This window comes from Hemitrygon akajei, chromosome 2 (genome assembly GCF_048418815.1).
Source record: "Hemitrygon akajei chromosome 2, sHemAka1.3, whole genome shotgun sequence".
Taxonomy (NCBI): Eukaryota; Metazoa; Chordata; class Chondrichthyes; order Myliobatiformes; family Dasyatidae; genus Hemitrygon; species Hemitrygon akajei.
The window spans coordinates 54592973-54612743 of NC_133125.1; the positions used below are offsets into that span (position 1 = coordinate 54592973).

General features: G+C 37.4%; 1 protein-coding gene across 3 annotated transcripts in view; it reads right to left on the reverse strand.

Moving 5' to 3' along the window:
* Positions 1 to 559: 559 nt before the first annotated feature.
* The window catches only part of rfx3 (regulatory factor X, 3 (influences HLA class II expression)), a 312575-nt gene continuing 293363 nt past the window's right edge, over positions 560 to 19771 (reverse strand). For all 3 annotated transcript variants that reach the window (XM_073072399.1, XM_073072385.1, XM_073072389.1), the window contains 2 exons: positions 15862 to 15904; positions 560 to 9563 (listed from right to left, as the gene is read on the reverse strand). In XM_073072399.1, the coding sequence (XP_072928500.1) occupies positions 9325 to 9563; positions 15862 to 15904 (282 nt within the window). In that variant the 3' untranslated portion in view covers positions 560 to 9324. The remainder of the gene's footprint in view (positions 9564 to 15861; positions 15905 to 19771) is intronic.

The following is a 19771-nucleotide window of genomic DNA, read 5'->3' on the forward strand; positions in this document are numbered from 1 at the left end:
AATGGCCTACTTCTGCTCCTGTATCTTATGGTCTTATTAACCCCTTCACTATTAATAATGTTACTTAGTTTTGTTATCTGCAAATTTCAAAATTGTTGTCCTTGTATCCAAGTTCATGTCACTTATAATACTGATTGTGCTTTACTGAAAAAATAATCTCTCTTGTCTGCTATACCTTATATACATATATCATCTATCATATCTATCACCTAGCATTTTATTTTAGCTAAATTACATATTTTTAAGGTTTCTGTCCCAAAATTAAAATATGTACAATAGTCTCAATTTGATATGTGTCTGTGTTGGTAAATGTGTCCCTTGATCACATGGAGTCCTGTGAAAATATCTCATTCTGAATAGTAGTAATGGAAAATAAATTTTTATCAGCAAAATGGAGAACCACAATTGGTGGTCACAGAGGGAACGAAGATCATAGGTTTCTCCACATGCAAACTTTATCAGGGATAGGCAGTGCTGATGCCCTTATCAGTTCATTGTTGCTGTAAGTCTTATGAACCTTGAGGTGGAAAAATACATGAAATATTTACAAAAACAAGAATAACAAAAACAATATTTTATTGATTTTACAGACAAGCCACAGCTTATAGAAACACGACAAGAAAAGCTAGCCTGAGTTCAAGTCTGAAATATTAAGAAAAAACTTTCTACACAAGTCTCTTCAATATATACTAGTTGCTTGTCTACATATAAGAACACACTGTAAGATTTCATATTTTTGTTTACAAAAAGTTCCTGTCATTGAACAGTACACAGTACAAACCTTTCACACGCACACTATTGGTTTGCTTTAACCAATTTATAAAGGTCATGATATATTGAAAGATTTCATAAAACATTTCTCACAAAATCACAGCATGAAATATATATTTACATAATTGAAGGGTATTCAAAATCACATCCTCCTTGTAAGTGTTTAAATAATTAAAACTATATGTAGCTGTCATTCAAAATAACCAGAAAAAATACATAATCTCACAATACATTCCCTACAAAAAATTATGAAAAAAATCTTAACTTTTACATTATTACTTCACACAATTCAGATGTAGTTAGACCAATTAAAAAAAAATCCCCCAATAATTTGGGCCTTTTTGTGCTTGTGCATCTGATTACTCCAATTTGCCACTTAGTAAGTGAATTCTAAAATGGCACTGAAAAGTTCTATTGGAAAGTATCCTATACTGAATTGCCAATTAATCACTCAGTGTTAAAGGCTGTAGTTATAAGAATCTGTCATAAATTGTCAACAAGAAATTTTGCAGCAGATATTTTGTACAGAAAATGAATTGTCCTCTCTGATGTGACAACATGACAGTGTGGAGTGTATCGAGCAGCTCATTCTGCTTCCTCTTTGCTAGAGCTGAACATTATCATATAAAGTTTTACACATTATGACTTTCCTCAGCAGGTCTAAAGCTTAAAACACTGTAACAAGGGACAATTCAGCTGCCTAATCTGCAGCTCTTGGGCCAAAAATATATATTGCCTTTTACTTAATATTAAGAAAAAAAAAATGATGTGGAGTGCATGGAAGTACTGAATCAATGTTGTTCTGCAGCCTGGGTGCTTATGTACAAATCAGGCACAAGGTTAACCAATGTTTTGAAAAGGCACTGTCTTTTTCTCCTCAAGGTCAATCAATTCAAATAACTTTTATATATTTGGTATATTGTTGCTTTATTGATGCTCCATTTGGTAGTTAAACGTTACCAGCCTATGAATCCCTGCGTTTGGGGTTGGGGAAAGAGGTAGGAAAGGGGAAGGTGCTTACCAAGGAGTCTGATTTTGTAAGAGCCAGGACAAGCAGGAATTCTCCTAAGCCCCACTAGGAATCCATGGGCTTCAGTTTGCCTCCAGTTTCACTGAGTCCATAATATCCTTTGTGCCCGAGGCTTGTCTGTTGGGGACTAATCCTATACATCGATGGCCTGGCTCCCTGCTGAAATGTTAGCACTTCTGCATGACAGCTGGGTAGCAAGTCTGGCAAGGTTTCCAAATCTTCTAGTTAAAACAAGACCCAAGACATTGGGAGGGCTTCCACATCCCAAATGTTTAGGGTGCAAAATCTGCTAGGAGTCTCCATGAAATAGCTACTTAAACATGACCATAGTCCTGATTTTTAAAAAGCAATGCAAGTGTGCAGAAGGTGACCAATCCAAAATTGCCTGAGTGGCATGGCACATTGAACTTTACACATAAAATATTCATCCTTGAAACGAAATGCATGAGGGAAGGGCACTATATAGATAATGCTAACTGGGTCAAAAAGGGTAATCCATACACAGTTTTAAGTTTAAAAACAGTGGGAGGAAGAGGTATGTTTGTAATCGGCTAATGGAAAAGCATCAATAGTGTAGGATTGTTCAAGTAAAAAGTATTATAACTGGCAGGTTCCCAACAGATAGTGAACCACAAATTAGATTGTGCAGTAATGTTTACAGAAAATAGCATCGAGTAAACTGCCATGGTTGTTTTGTGTCTGCACTCTTCAGCACTTCACATGTGAATTATACTTACACATCTGATGCAATTTCCAAGCAACATACACAAAATGCTGGAGGAACTCAGCAGGCCAGGCAGCATCTATGGAAAAGAGAGACCTCCTTCTCAGCCCAAAACATCGACTCTACTTTTTGACTCTATTCTAGTGAGCTCCTCCAGCATTGTGTGTGTTGCTTGGATTTCCAGCATCTGTGCATTTTCTCATTTGTGATGCAATCTCCAAATAACCACATAAAAATATTAAATCATTACTCCTATAGGCTTCTCTTGGAGGACAGAGAAGAAAATCTGACAATTTGTCTCAGGAATTATCAATGTTAGGCATTACTGTGTGAGCAGATGTTCATAATGCAGCACCATTAAATACCATACCTGCATTTTATAAAATAGACCCTCTCCACTATAAAGCTGTTGTTAAGCTACTCCCTCACCCTTCTCACCCATGATTTGAAACTCAACTCTCCAAGTATCTAATGTTATATAATTTTCTCTTGTGCTCACAATGGCTTTTGAGATACATTTTACTGAGTAATAGCTTTGGGTGTTATGAAGTTTATAGTGGCAGGCCCTTGACTGAAATGGAGTTGGTATGTCAGCATAGCAGAATTCCAAGGTAAGTCTTTCAGTCTTCCTAATGGACAGTGGCAGAGGGACTGTAGCCTGGAAACTTTTTCTGCACATTTACCCTGAACAGTTCCGAGATGCGAAAGAAAGAAAACAATAAAGGGAACGAAGGAAAAGAATCATTTTCCTACAAGATTATAAAAAATACTTGCATGAAAATTTATTTGTTTGGTAATATTTTGTTGTGATAGCATTCTAAAGTACATTCGTAAATATTTTTATCTTAATCAATATGCTCCTTCATATAACAGCGATTTTTCTTTGAATCTTTCGTACTTGGAAATATAAAAACAAATTACATAAAGAATCAGAAAATATTTTTTGGAAATAAGAAATGCCATTCAATATTTAGATGTGAAGCAGGTATATTGAATGGAATAGTGTTTTTAATTTTCTATACATATTATATATTTAATGAAATGGTATTATTAGTGTTCAAACTGCTTTTGAATATTCAACTGTAAAATTGCTAGTTGAGTTCCTTGAATCATCACAGGAATATGGTTGCCATGGTAATACTGGGCAAATTAATCCATGCAATTACTATATGAAACAGCAAGGGGAGAAATTTCTCTTTGGTTAATTTTGCTAAATGCAAATGAGACTCCATACATCCAATTCTATTTATCTGGAATTTAATTGCTTCATGCTGCTTTTCTCCCCTTCAATGCCATGCAATTAAAAATCTGTATTTTATTCCCGAGTTAAATAGGATAACAACCATTTATTGGTTGTTTGACATCACTGCAAATAAGTTAGTTGGCACTGATCACCTCTCCTGCCTTTCCCACAGAATGTATTGTCGGACAACTGAGGCCATGTTCTGTGGGTCACCCGTCTTTGGGCATTCTCAGGAAATGATCTTCCAAGCACAGAACTGAACTGGAACATTTTCTTCGTAAGTAAGTTATTCGGCTCCAACCTTACTTCTCCCACACTGCCAATACAATGAAAAGACTATTCTCTTTCCACTTCCCTGAACATATAGCAGTGTTACCAGAGTGACCCATTTTCTACACTTCTCCCAACTTCAAGACATAGGAGCAGAATTAGACCATTTGGCCCATTGAATTTACTCCACCATTCCTTCATGGCTGATTTATTATCCTTCTCAACCGCTTTCTCTTGCCTTCTCCTCATAATCTTTGACATCCTGACTATTTAACAACCTATTAAGCTCTATTTTAAATATACCCAATTACTTGGCCTTGACAGCTGTCTGTGTCAATATATTCACCATCCTCTGGCTTAAGAAGTTTCTCCTCATCTCTGTTCTAAAAGGACATCTTTCCATTCTGAGGCTGTGCCCTCTGGTCCTCGACTCACCCATTATAGGAAACATCCTCTCTACACCAACTCCAGGCCTTTCAATATTCGATAGATTTCAATGAGGTCCCCTGCACAGACCCCGTTCTTCTAAACTCTATCGAGTATAGACCCAGAGCAATCAAATGCTCCTCATATGTTAACCCTTTCGTTCCTGGGATTATTCTCAAGAACCTCATCCACACCCTCTCCAATTCCAGCACATCCTTTCTTAGATAAGGGGGTTAAAACTGTTCACAATACTTCAAGTGTGGAGTATTGTGAACAAAGACAAATTTCTCTTTCTAAATACCTATTTTAATAAATTAGTCTTTCCAGCAAAGTTTATAAAATCAACCTGTAAAATAGATGTCAAACATTGCATTTTGTGGATAAAGAGCTGACATTTCAAAACCAAAAAAGTTCCATATCTGCTAAAACATTTCAGATCAGAATATTTTATTAAATATTCCAAAAGTAACCCTAACCCTAGAAATTTAGGTTACCAATGTCAAAGGAACATCAGTTGCTGAGAAACATGAATCCTTTCCCACTATTGATGCAGTTCCCTGGAAAAGGAGCTCTCCTTATTGGTTATCTGAAACTCCAGAGGCTTAATAGCGAGTACATCAGTTAATATGTGCCACTGTTGCATACTTCCCATTGGTTAGGAAGGCACCACTGGAAAAAGGTTGAGCATAAATCATCCTATTGGTTCATGGCTAGGTAAATGATATTATGTACTTAAGTCACAAAAATGGTTGCAAACAAGAAGGAAGAAAATTGCTCACAAAATTAAAGCCATGAAATTCTTCCAGAAGAACTTGTTTTAAAATGGGGTTGACTTATAATTAATTATTCTCAAATTAGGTAAACTTTAACAAAGACACACTTAATCAAAAACTGCTGGCTGCTACTTTCATTGACTGGGATTGAAACACACTAATAATTGAATGTCACAACATGTTCAATCCCTGTTCAATGCTTCTGTACTCCACATCATGCCACTTGGCAAAAAAGATAAATACACTATATTTTGCGATAAGGCTTAAATGGGTTTGTACTTAGTTTACGTATAAATATTTAATAAAGGTTGAAATAATTCACTCTGTAAGTGGCTCTTTGAAACATGATGGTATAAGCAGGAAAAAGTGCGAGAAAATTAAAATGTGGTTACCTAACTGGTACCAAAACAAAAACCACTATCTAGCAGCATATAGAAAGGCATGCAGACTGAGAAGCACTTCTACTGCCAAAACACAGAGCTTTCAATGCATACCTTCACGTATGAGAACAATTCACTGGACTGTTATCCGTCAGTACTGAAACTCAATATAAAGGACATGCTTCAATTCCAGTTTTTATGCCAGGTAAAATGCTCATTACTAGCAAAGTTCAATGAGTCTAATGATTAATCAGAGCAGTGTGTGTTCTGTTCTACAGAACTACATTTTGTCAACACAGGATCTATGAATGGACCCCCCTACCCCCTTAACAATCCTCTAAATTGCACATTACGATCCAAATATATCTGCAGGACAACTAAACACTGAAAAAAGAGCAAAGATAAGAAATATATAGAAGGCCTTTCTTAATCATTACAAACACACTGGATACACAATATAAACACATTTTGGTCCAGAACAGTATGCAAATGTTAACATAAAACAGAAATAAGTAATACAATATTTGTAAGATTGAAAGCAGGCAGAATGCTTGGAATATGTGCCCTAAATTGATTTAATTAATGTTAAAACCGCTAAGACCGTAATCTGTGAGAAAAATTAAACCGTTGGAATTTGGTTTCAAAGCACAGCAAACAGAATCAAGGAGACCCACCCCACCTCTCCCATAACTCACTAAGGTGCAGTCAAAGCTGTCCAGTAATCACTTGTAGTTCCTGATCAGAATGTTGAATAATGATCAGGTGCTAAAAAGAATGAGTATGTTTGTTTAAACCTAACAAGTTTAATAAAAATCAGTTTATTACAATGAAACAATGTTCTTCTTTTTTAAGTTTAGGGATTATTTCAATTGGCCTTCACATGTAACATTTTTAATATCAAATTATCTTTACAAAGAAACTTTTACACTTTGTTTTTTCTGTAGGATGGGGGATGGATTGGACTGTTAAGAAATTTTATTTATTCTTCGAAACCTAAAACCATATCTGGCTTCAGGGAAACACATTTCAAAACCCAGATTTTTACTTATCATCTTGATTATATGGTTCCCTGTCACAGCACTGAAATTTATTTTGTCTGAAAACAAACTGAAGTAACCATGCTGTAAGATTTTTCCATTACTTTGAATTTAAAATGATTAATTAGAGCATATTTCTTGAAAGCCTGATGTTGAGGGATCCATTTTCCGTCAAAAAAGCACTAAGTGAGAGGGAAGTTTGAAAAAAAAAAATTATAGTATCACACAGGATGCCTATAATATGTTTAATTACAGGATCTAATATTTTTACACTGTATTTTCATTTCCTCAGGGTCAATTTTCAGAATATATATAGAACATATTGAGTAGCTCATTAAATTTCAAGCAATTATATATGGGAGAACAATGTGTGCACTGCCTATGACAATGTTTATAACCTGTTTTTCTTTAGAGTGTGCTAAAATAAGTCAAGAATTTTTCATTGATTAGTAACTTCTGGGGTGTTTCAATATATCAGACGAATTACATTCCCCATTTTAATTAATTGAGAAATGCCTCAAATCCTGATTAACGTATATACTTGCTTATTCCACATGGCTTCATAGACAAATATACTCATTCTTAGTGTAAGAAAAAGACATAGGTTTCTAAGAATTGTCACTCGAACTTTACTGTTTCTTCTCCCTGTGGATAATAGAAAAACAGCAGGCACACCTTGCTGAGCTACAAAAATTAACTCTTCCCATAACTGTTTAAGGCACTGTGTAATAGCCGAGGTACAGTAATCCCTGACGTACGTTCCTGAAGTGGCATTTAACTGCCTACCAAGTCTGTTCCTACAGAATTGATGAGTATGTGTGAGGTGTGCCAGCTACAGTACTTTTGGTCTAGTCATTTTGGACAACCACACAGAACACACAGAAAACTCAATGTAAAGCTGCCAAGACTATGCTGAGTGCTACATTCCTTGTATTTTGTGGTTGCACTGAGGAGTTGGCTAATACAGCCACTGGAACCAGCTAGGATATCACAGTAATTACCAGCAATCAAGCTAGTTTTAAGCAAATTTAAATATATCTCGAGAAATTTCAGTTCCAATTTCTAATATTGAAGTCAAAATTATTTGAAATCTACATCTAACATTACAGAAAAAAAACTGACATTGATACTTATTTCATTGATTGAAAATATCTTGGAGCACTGGCAACAGGGTAGTATTGGTCAACCCCTTGTGAAGTCTTATTAGACATAGCAGCTAAAGACACTAGAGCAAAACAGATGGCACAGACAAATCAATTCGCAATGAATGATTCTTGTCTGTCCTAACATTAACTACAGGTACACTGAACTTCAATGAAACAGTATACTTCTTGCTGGTCTAAAAAGACCCTATTTATAAAGTGTTATTATAACTGCAACAAATGCAATATATTTTACCAAATACCGCAGCCTTGATTATTAACACATTTCTCCCCAAAATTTTAATAAACTAATCTAGATGTTAATTCTGGCTGCACTACTATACATCAGTAGCATTAAAAAATTGATATTTCAAAGGGAACTCCATTAGACCTACTGTAAAGGTAGGAGGTCATTTAAAAGAAATTAATAGATTTTGATTTTTGACAATACAGTACAGTTTTAGGAGATCAGTAACAGTGAATACTGCCTCCTTCCTCAAGCTTTCAACTTTAACCTCAATCTACATTCCAAAACTTCTTCATTCAACAGCAGAAGTGTGGCTCATTTTAAAGGAAAAAAATAGACTCTTCTGTGTGTAACAGTCAAATATTTGTGGCCAAAGCTTAGAGCACATCAATATGCTGAAATAAACTGCTTAATGACTGGAATCCAGTAGAGAACCCAATTACTTGTTCAGGTTAGTGACTACATAGAGGCAGAAAAGTGTTTCTTTTAAAAAGGAACCTCCAATTCTTTTGAGAAATACTTTCTGGTGGAAAAACATATCCTTGAAAAGCACGGACAAAAGAAATGAAATATTACATATTGAAGAATTTATATTTTCTGATTATAAATTAATTGAATGTAGTTGGAACAATTGTTGAGGTAACAGCAAAATTACTGAAATCTGAGGCATTAATGGTGGTGAGGCACAAACCTTGTTACTTAAGCAAACACTTTGGTCAAGAATACTATTGTTGATTACCATGCCATACCAACCCATATGATGCTGGGAAGATGGAAGCTCCTATGTATTATAATTTGTATTAACTACAGATTTATCCTATTTTCAACTTTTCTAAGTGCATTCAAATAAAGTGGCAGCAATATCACTCTGGACCTCACTAATACAGAAGCAAATTAAAATGCTAACACGAGCAGTAAGATAACAGGATATTGTTGAATTCAAGCTCTGGCCTTTCTATACTTCTGCTGTCAAGTGAGTATATCCTGCCCTGAATTATGTATAAGAATATATTCTGAATCAAAACCTCAACTAATTAAAACTTGTATTGTTATAAGTTCATCATAATTACATTTGCCATAGCTACAGAGAATCTCCTGTAGTCAACATTGATCAATATTGAACTAAACAAAACTTAACAAAAGATCTATATACACTTATTTAGTGTATGAGAGTAACATTCAGCATAGTAAAATGTGTCATCTGAATAGCTGAAGCCTTAACAGTGTGAGGCTTCAGGCTTGATGTAAAGAGGGGTAATCACTCAAAGCTCACGTAATTGTTTAGACTGCTGTGTATGTGCTTCCAGCAGCGTTGCAGTGCCTGGCACTTGCCACACTTGTGATGATTTGATCAGCATGAAGTGGGATCAGAGGGTCTGGCTGAATGGTGCTGTTGAGGGGCGATGCAACACACACACCTTGTAATGTCTGGTTTAGGTCTATTTTCTCTCGCTTGAAAGGTGGTTCTCCAGAATCTTCTAATTCATCGTCCATTTCGCTCTCAACCTCACTTCCTTCATCTTCAGAAGGAAAGGAAAAAATACAAAGTACTTAGTGAAAATGTTATATCACAAGGTTATCACTGTTGAAGCATACAATATTCAATAGCCATGATTTTGAAGTTTAACTTGTGCATTTCAGAACATAGAATCTAGAATTGCATGTAGGCTACACAAGGATTTAAAAAAAACTATAAACGAGCATGTGTTATATGAAAGATAAAATGTGGATTGGATTTGGGATTATGTCGTTCAAGATTAGTACAGAACTTGGAATTAATTAAAAAGCTGTTAAAAGTGTTAACTTCTAAATTTCAGCCTTACCATTTCACTTCCAAGATATTCCTGTAGTTCATTCCAACCCTGCAACATGCTGTCTGCTTGGTTTAGCTCACAACACTAAATTAACAGGCAGCTCTGGTTCAAGCTCCAATCCAGGATTAGAATACAAAGTCCTACCTGACATAAATTCTGCACTGAGGGAATGTCGCATCATGAGAGGTGTCATCTTTTAGATAATGTATGAAACCAGATCTGGCATCCCTGAGTCCAGAAAATCTCTGGTGTTGTGAAATGATATGGGAGCCTGCAATGTCATTTGTGCGTTGGGTGCAATTCCCGAACCTATATAAAGACCACTGTGCAGACAAATTTGCATACATGTACTGCCAACTTTTCTCAAGCATATGGATTTCCCTCTCCTTCCCTGCAGGAGCTTCTTGACAGAGTAAATGAAGCATTGGATTGCACTGTGTAATCTGCAGCAGATATCATCCCTTGTCATTTGGAATGAGCGATGTTATGTTTGGGCTCACTCTTCTTGTGCCTGATCATGGTACTGGTTCTGTGTGATAACTACAAAAGCTTCTGTATTTCAAGAAACAAAAATTAGCACAAGTCACACCAAGATATCTTACGTTGTCATTAGAATGTTGTTACGGCATATGTTTCTGCCTCATCTCCAGTCTTGTGTGCTTGATCAGATGTCTGTGTGGATTCCATACATTTGCTGCATGACTGCATGTTCGGAATTCCCTCCACATACTACAAATATGTTGGCAACTTAATTGGCTACAGCAAATTGTCACCAGTGTAGTAGATACGTGGCAAAAGACGCAAAGGGGAGTTGATAGGGATACGAGAAAGAACAAGTAGCTGTGGTTAAGTGAAATAAGAACAGGACTGGGTCTGATGGAATTGCCTTACTAAGTCTGGACACTAGATTTCCTTTCATAAAGATCATTCATTAACCAGGGAGAGATTTCAGGACAATTCAGAAGTTGCACAGTAAAACCAGCTTGTTGTTACAACTGGATTTAAAAAAATTATTTGCATTCCCTCGGACCTTGAAGGAGGCTAGTGTTGAAATTGCAGGGGCCCTGGCAGAAATATTTAAAATGTCGATATCCATGGATCAGGTGCCGGAGGACTGGAGGATAGCTCATGTAGTTCCGTTGTTTAAAAAAGGCTCAAAAAGTAAGCCGGGAAATTATAGGCCGGTAAGTTTGATATCGGTAGTAGGTAAATTATTGGAAGGAATACTAAGAGATATGATCTACAAGTATTTGGATAGACAGGGACTTATTAGAAACAGTCAGCATGGCTTTGTGTGTGGTAGGTCATGTTTAACCAATCTATTAGAGTTTTTCGAGGAAATTACCAGGAAAGTGGATGAAGGGAAGGCAGTGGATGTTGTATACATGGACTTCAGTAAGGTCTTTGACAAGGTCCCGCATGGGAGGTTAGTTAGGAAGATTCAGTCGCTAGGTATACATGGTGAGGTAGTAAATTGGATTAGACATTGGCTCAATGGAAGAAGCCAGAGAGTGGTAGTGGAGGATTGCTACTCTGAGTGGAGGCCTGTGACGAGTGGTGTGCCACAGGGATCAGTGCTGGGTCCATTGTTATTTGACATCTATATCAATGATCTGGATGATAATGTGGCAAATTGGATCTGCAAATTTGCTGATGATACAAAGATTGGAGATGTAGTGGACAGTGAGGAAGGTTTTCAAAGCTTGCAGAGGGATTTGGACTGGTTGGAGGAATGGGCAGAAAAATGGCAGATGGAGTTTAATGTGGACAAGTGTGAGGTATTGCACTTTGGAAGGTCAAACCAAGGTAGAACATACAAGGTAAATGGTAGGACACTGAGGAGTGCAGTAGAACAGAGGGATCTGGGAGTACAAATACATAATTCCCTAAAAGTGGCGTCACAAGTAGATAGGGTTGTAAAGAGAGCTTTTGGTACATTGGCCTTTATAAGTCAAAGTATTGAGTATAAGAGTTGGAATGTAATGGTGAGGTTGTATAAGACATCGGTGAGACCGAATTTGGAGTATTGTGTGCAGTTTCGGTCACCTAATTACAGGAAGGATATTAATAAGGTTGAAAGAGTGCACAGAAGGTTTACAAGGATGTTGCCAGGACTTGAGAAACTAAGTTACAGAGAAAGGTTGAATAGGTTAGGACTTCATTCCCTGGAGCGTAGGAGAATGAGGGGTAATTTGATAGAGGTGTATAAAATTATGATGGTTATAGACAGAGTGAATGCAAGCAGGCTTTTTCCACTGAGGCCAGAGGAGGAGAAAACCAGAGGTCATGGGTTAAGGGTGAAGGGGGAAAAGTTTAAAGGGAACATTGGGGGGGGGGGGGCTTCTTCACGCAGAGAGTGGTGGGAGTGTGGAATGAGCTGCCAGATGAAGTGGTGAATACGGGCTCACTTTTGACATTTAAGAAAAACTTGGACAGGTATATGGATGAGAGGGGTTTGGAGGGATATGACCCAGGTGCAGGTCAGTGGGACTAGGCAGAAAAATGGTTTCGGCACAGTCAAGAAGGGCCAAAAGGCCTGTTTCTGTGCTGTAATGTTCTATGGTTCTATTTGAATAGCTTAGTTTACATGGCAGGATTCCTACTTACATTCTTAGATCAATAATCCAAGTCTTAGACTGGACTTCAGAGACTTTAACAAATATGCTCTTGACCCTCTAATAGGATCATCAATATTTTGAAGAAGGTAGCCAGAAAAGAGTTGCTGAACAGGCTGGCAACAGTCAAGGTTAACAAACAATCTGATTCAGATGTAGTGCATCCTAGATTGCTGACAGAGACAGAGTTGAAGAACAGAAACTTTTTGGACAATCATTCAATCCTTTTACTAATGTTTAGTAGGTGTGAAAGGACTGCAGATGTTACACACCACTCTTCAAAGAAGGGATAAACTTAACAACCAGAAGCCAAACAATCCAAGACCAACAGCGGTAAAACACAGAATTACAAAAAAAGAATTCTCATTCAGAGAAGCATGAGTTAATTAAGACAAGATAAACAGATTTGTGCAAACTATGGTTAATAATCAATAAGGAAGTAAAATAAAGAATTGATGAAGGAGGGAGAATAGATAGTATACGGTGGCATGCAAAAGTTTGGGCACCCCTGGTCAAAATTTCTGTCATTGTGAATAGCTAAGCGAGTAAAAGATGACCTGATTTCCAAAAGGCATAAAGCCAAAGAGGTGAGATTTCCTTAAGATTTTAAGCAAGATTACTTTTTTTATTTCCATCTTTTACAGTTTCAAAATAACAAGAAAAGGAAAAGGGCCTGAAGCAAAAGTTTGGGCACCCTGCATGGTCAGTACTTAGTAACACCCCCTTTGGCAAGTATCACAGCTTGTAAACGCTTTCTGTAGCCAGCTAAGAGTCTTTCAATTCTTGTTTGGGGGATTTTCACCCATTCTTCCTTGCAAAAGGCTTCTAGTTCTGTGAGATTCTTGGGCTGTCTTGCATGCACTGCTCTTTTGAGGTCTATCCACAGATTTTTGATGATGTTTAGGTCGGGGGACTGTGAGGGCCAAAGCAAAACCTTCAGCTTGCGCCTCTTGAGGTAGTCCATTATGGATTTTGAGGTGTCTTTAGGATCATTATCCTGTGGTAGAAGCCATCCTCTTCTCACCTTCAGCTTTTTTACTGACGGTGTAATGTCTGCTTCCCGAATTTGCCCGTATTTAATTGAATTCATTCTTCCCTCTACCAGTGAAATGTTCCCCTACCACTGGCTGCAACACAAGCCCAAAGCATGATCGATCCACCCCCATGCTTAACAGTTGGAGAGGAGTTCTTTTCATAAAGTTCTGCACCCTTTTTTCTCCAAGCATACCTTTGCTCATTGCGACCAAAAAGTTCCATTTTAACTTCATCAGTTCACAGGACTTGTTTCCAAAATACATCAGGCTTGTTTAGATGTTCCTTTGCAAACTTCTGATGCTGAATTTTGTGGTGAGGATGCAGGAAAGGTTTTCTTCTGATGACTCTTCCATGAAGATCATATTTGTGCAGGTGTTGCTGCACAGTAGAACAGTGCACCACCACTCCAGAGTCTGCTAAATCTTCCTGAAGGTCTTTTGCGGTCAAACGAGGGTTTTGATTTGCCTTTCTAGTAATCCTACCAGCAGTTCTCTCGGAAAGTTTTCTTGGTCTTCCAGACCTCAACATGACCTCCACCATTCCTGTTAACTGCCATTTCATAATTACATTATGAACTGAGGAAATGCCTACCTGAAAGCACTTTGCTATCTTCTTCTAGCCTTCTCCTGCTTTGTGGGCATCATTTATTTTAATTTTCAGAGTGCTAGGGAGCTGCTTAGAGGAGCCCATGGCTACTGATTGTTGGGACAAGGTTTGAGGAGTCAGGGTATTTATAAAGCTTTGAAATTTGCATCACCTGGCCTTTCCTAACGATGACTGTGAACAAGCCACAGCTCTAACAAGCTAATTAAGGTCTGAGACTTTGGTAAAAGTTATCTGAGAGCTCAAATCTATTGGGGTGCCCAATCTTTTGCATGGTGCTCCTTTCCTTTTTTTCCCCACTCTAAAATTGTACAGAACAAAAATAATACACTAATCTTGCTTAAAATGTTGAAAAGAATGTTTCATCTTTAAATTCATGATTTTTGGAGATCAGTTCATCTTCTACTCACTTAACTATTCACAGTAACAGAAATTTTGACCAGGGGTGCCCAAACTTTTGCATACCACTGTATATTTCAATTTTAAAAGGCAATTGATAAATCATCCCATTAACTTCTATTTTCCATATTACTCCTGTAATTTAGTGGCCAGCAGTGCTGAGTACAAAACTAAGTAATGGGTATGAGATAGGGACCAGTATATTTCTTTTCGGGTTGGAGGAAAGCAGGCAGTGCGGTCTGCCAGGGAACACAATAACAGCCACAATAAAGAGCAGGAATGTTGCAGACATCAGGAAGATTGGTGAAATGATTAGACATGTTGGAAAAACATGAGTAGGTACAATACTGAAGATATGGGGTAAATATTTTCATTTCCTTGAAGGAGGTAGGCAAAGTGATAGGAAGGCAAGAAACTGCAAAGCATACTTGGCATGGTATACAGAACTATTGAATACAAAATATTTAAAGAAGTGCAGCAGATCTTTCTGATCTGGAATATACTGCCTGATAGACTGACTTAATCAATGATAATATTCAAAAGGGAATTGGAAAAAATACAAGAAATGGAAAAAAACTTGTAGTGCTCTGGAGAAGGATTAGGTGGGAGAAAATAATTCACAAATCTGGCATAGGCACGTTTCCATTCCTAGTATGCTATTCTATAATTCCATGGCAGTAACCAGTGTAATTACACAGTTACAAGTGTACAGTGAAACAAACATTATAAATGCTAAGTTTCTGTGTTATCATGCAAACATGGCACCTTAAAACACTGAATAATCAAGATGTTCAAGAAACAGCCACTGGTACATTACAGATTTTTGTGAATATATACATTCATCACAATTTAAATCAGCTGCAAGAATACTGGAGTGAATGAACATACTTATAAAAATAATAATATCCTCCAGCGTCGCACTGACAACCTTGCCGTTTTTTTTAGCATTTGTCTGTTTTACAAGACCAAGTTTATAGCTCGGCGCTCAACCTAGCGTGATGAAAAGCATGCAAGAAGCTGGCTGGATTCGAACCTGGGACCACTCGTCCCGAAGTCCAGCACGGATGCCATGACACCACTGACCAGCTACTTATAAGATAAGCCGACCACGAAAAGCAGACACCATTATAGCTCATTCGCATGCAAGAATGACCCTATAAACTGTTATAGGTTCATTGTATTTGAGAGTTAGGAACATCTTATGCTTGTGAAAGAACATCGGAAAATGATAATCAGTCTACCACAACTTTAATACTTGTTACTGTCAAAATTGTTTTAAGTTTTTAAAATAGTGAAATGCATGTAAATTTTCAAATGCAACAATTGTAAAAACATCATTCAAGAATACTTACCTTTGTCCATGTTCATTGGAGACATCATGCTGAGATCAGTAAACTGTAACATAAACAAGCTTCATTTATCATGCTCCTTTCACAATTTATGTATTACAAGATCAGAGCTGGGCAAAGGAACCCCTACCGTTAAAACCCTATTTACACACAATACTGTACTTCTGTTTAGCTTTAAAATGTATCTTTAAATTTACCTAGGATTTTGAATATTTGTGGCCCAGATTAATAGAAACTAGTTTATAAATGGAAATCGTTGTGGATATCAAACATTTTTCTAATGCATGTGGGCTAATTCTGATGGAGCAAGGCAGATGTTCCCAGCCAGTGTACATTCACCTGTTGCTGTTAAATTTGGTAGCATTAAGATGGTAATTTGAAAACAGCATACAAGATGCTAAGTTTAAGGTCAGCAAATAAACTGCTTTAACAATTCTATATATTTATATTTAGAAACAGAGTGTGGAACAGACTCTTCTGCCCCAATGAGCTGTGCTGCCCAGCAGCCCACCCACTTAAACCTAGTCTGATCACGGGACAATTTACAATGACCAACTGACCCACTTGGACAGTGGGAGGAAACTGGAGTACTTAAGAGGAAGTGGAGAATGTAGAAGCTCCTTACAGATGGCGCTGGAATTGAACTCCCACACCCTGAGTATAATAGCGTCATGCTAGCCGCCACACTACTGTGGCGCCCCTGATTTTATTAAGGGATATAGCAATCCTTTCCCCATCTTTCTTTCTGTGGGCCTGTTGCATATTCTGTATGGTTGATTTTCTTCATCATAATTTCTTGATCTGCTTTTCAATGATGTCCCAGGTGGTCTAGTAAGTACCTGATGTCACTCACTGTGTACCATTTTCCAAATCCTGAGATTCTGATGGAATCCTTGATCTGGGCAGTGTAATTTATTTTACTTTACAGTACTATGCTCACAGTTCTATTCTTATCAGTCCAATCACAGCCATTGCTTCTGTAAATATGGCTTTTTTTCCTGCACCACGATACAGTCTGTGGTCTTTTTGCTACTTCATTTAAATACTTGTTCTTGTTCAGTTCCCACCTCTTCATCTCTAACATATATATTGGCTTCTCCACTGTCTATTTTGGAGTTTACATTCACAATGTGGACTATTAACATTACCTCCTTTGTCTATTCCTTCACTGCCTCTGATATCATATTCTAGTTAAACTTTGGGAACTGTTACTATTAGCTCTATCCTCCCCCCAGCCAATGTTTCAAGAATCAGATTCTGTGCAATCTCAGCATCCTAGATGATGATCTCATATACTGTACATCAACAAGACCACCCTTCTCTCTCTTTGTTAGATCACCAGTTTCTATACTCTCAGCCTTTGAAACCCTCATCAATGCATTTGACATTCATGCATTTGAAAATTCCATTGTTCTCTTGGCTGGCCTATTTATCCTACTACATAAAGTTTTACTCTGCAACATCTCTACTGACTCTTCATACTGGGCATCAAGTGCTCTCAATTTATCATGCTGTCCAGGCTGATTTGCACAGGTTCCTCGTCTCTCAGCATCTCTAGTTTAAATTTCCATCCTTATGCTTAAATCCTTTCAAGATTTCACCTATCCATTTCTCCAACATTCTTTAACGGAATGAATTATCAACCTTCCTCTACCTCACAATGCATCCAGGTAGGTAGCACGGCTAGAAGTGTTGCCTCACAGTTCCACTGATGCAGATTCAACTCTAGCCTAGTACGGTGTCGATGGAGTGTGTATATTTTCCCTGTGATTGCATGGGTTTCACCTGGGTGCCCTATTTTACTGCCATATCTCAAGTTTGGTAGATTAACTAAGAACTATAAACTGTGAGAACATAGGGAGACTAAAATGTGTTAGGAGATGATTAACGTAATCAGGCATTTGATGGTTAGTGAGTGCTCAATGGACTGAGAAGTCTATCTCTATAATCCTATTACAGTATTTCTATCTTTTCAATGATAATTAAAGCTGAAATATTGAGGACTTTAAATATTCACACAATTTAAAACAGTGCTATTATATTAATATCTTGTTACAGTACAGATAAAATAAAGGATAATTAAGCTCTAGGTGGATTAGTTAAATTACTATATAGAAAATAGTTTGAAAATATTAAAGCAGTTTAGGCACTCCTGTCCCTTGGAGCGTGCATAGTAACTAATATGATCAGTCCCATAGATAACAGAAAACAAAAAGGAATCTGTTACTGCACCCCACATTGAGTCTTAGAAATTCTATTTTTTTTGCCATTGTTTTTCCATTTGCCAGGTGGAGTATAATTATTTTACCCTGAATTTTTTTCAAATTGTAATGAATTGTAATTTTAATGCCATTATTGAAGAAAGGATGGAGATAAAAATCAGGAACTATAGGCGAGTTAACCTAATATTTGTTATTGGAAAAATGCTGAGAATCATTAAAAATAAGATAACAGCAGGACATTTGGAAAAATCATACCGCAAGCAGAGTCAACATAGAAACTGCAACTGAAACTTGATAAATTTGTTAGTGCTTTGAGATCGTAATAAACTGGATGGATAAAGGAGAACCAGCAGTCTTTTCATTTGATGTCACATAAAAGGTTACTGCATATGATAAGAAAATATGGGATTAGGGGTAATATAATAGCATGAATTGAGCAGCTATCAGTTAATAGAACACAGAAAGGTGCGATAAACTAATCTTTTTCAGACAGATATCAGTAATTAGTGGGATGACACAGGGATCAGTGCTGCCTTAACAATTTAAATCCACTCTGATGACCTGGATGAAGGATTGAGAGCACGGCAGCTAAATTTGTTGATGATAAAATCTTAGGCAGTGAACAAGTCGCGAGAGAATACAAAAAGCCTAAAAGAAATATAGACAAATTGACTGCCAAACAGAGTATATTGTGGAAAAATGTGAGGTTATTAATTTGGAAGGAAGGAAAGTAAAATTAATATTTAAAGAGCGTGAGACTACAAAAGAACCTTGTACATGAATTACAAAAAGTTAATATGAAGGTATAACAAGTAATTAGGAAGATTCATGGAATATTGGTCTTTATGCAAGGGGTAAAGTACATAACAACGGGGAAGTTTTATTGCAATTTTTACAGGGCCTTGGTGAGACCACGACAGGAGACTGTATGGTCAACGGGGGAGTCCGGGATATCTGCTGTGTGCCTGGAGACCTGGGAACTTTGCGATCTTCAGGCACAGAGCTTGAAAAAGCAACATAACGGACTCTTAACACCATGAACCAGAGAGTTGTTTGTTGTCTTCCCGCTCACTGGGAAAATGGAGATACCTGTTTCTCCCTTATTAGGGAGAGAGAGAACCTGCGGTATGTTGAATACCGGGTGAAATGTGAAGTCTTTGCTATGGCCTTGCTCATGCTTGAGTGCTCGGTGGTGGTGACGGTGCTTACTTTTTTTTGCCGGTGTGGTGGGGGGATTGTTGCTTGCTGCTGCTTACGTGCGGGGGTGGAGGAGGCTTTGGGGTTCTAACATCGAACTGTCATTCTTCCTTTGGGGCACTCCTCTGTTTTCATGGATGGTTGTGAAGAAAAAATATTTCAGAATGTATATTGTATGCATTTCTCTGACATTAAAATGGACCTTTGAACCTGGAGTATTACACGGTGTTTGTTCTTCATATTCTTCTTGTACCAGAAGCAGTGCAGAGAAGGTTTACTAAGTTGATTCCAGGATGAAAGGGAGAGCAGAGTGAACCTTTAAATACTCATTGGAGCACTCAAGAATAATTGCTAATCTTACTGAAACATTCAGGATTGACAGGAAGGATGCTGGGAATGTTTCTATTATAGGGGTTACAGTATATGGAAAATTGGGGCACAGTTGAAGAAAAAAAGGTTGGTCATTTCAGACAGAATGAGGAAGTTACTTTCTC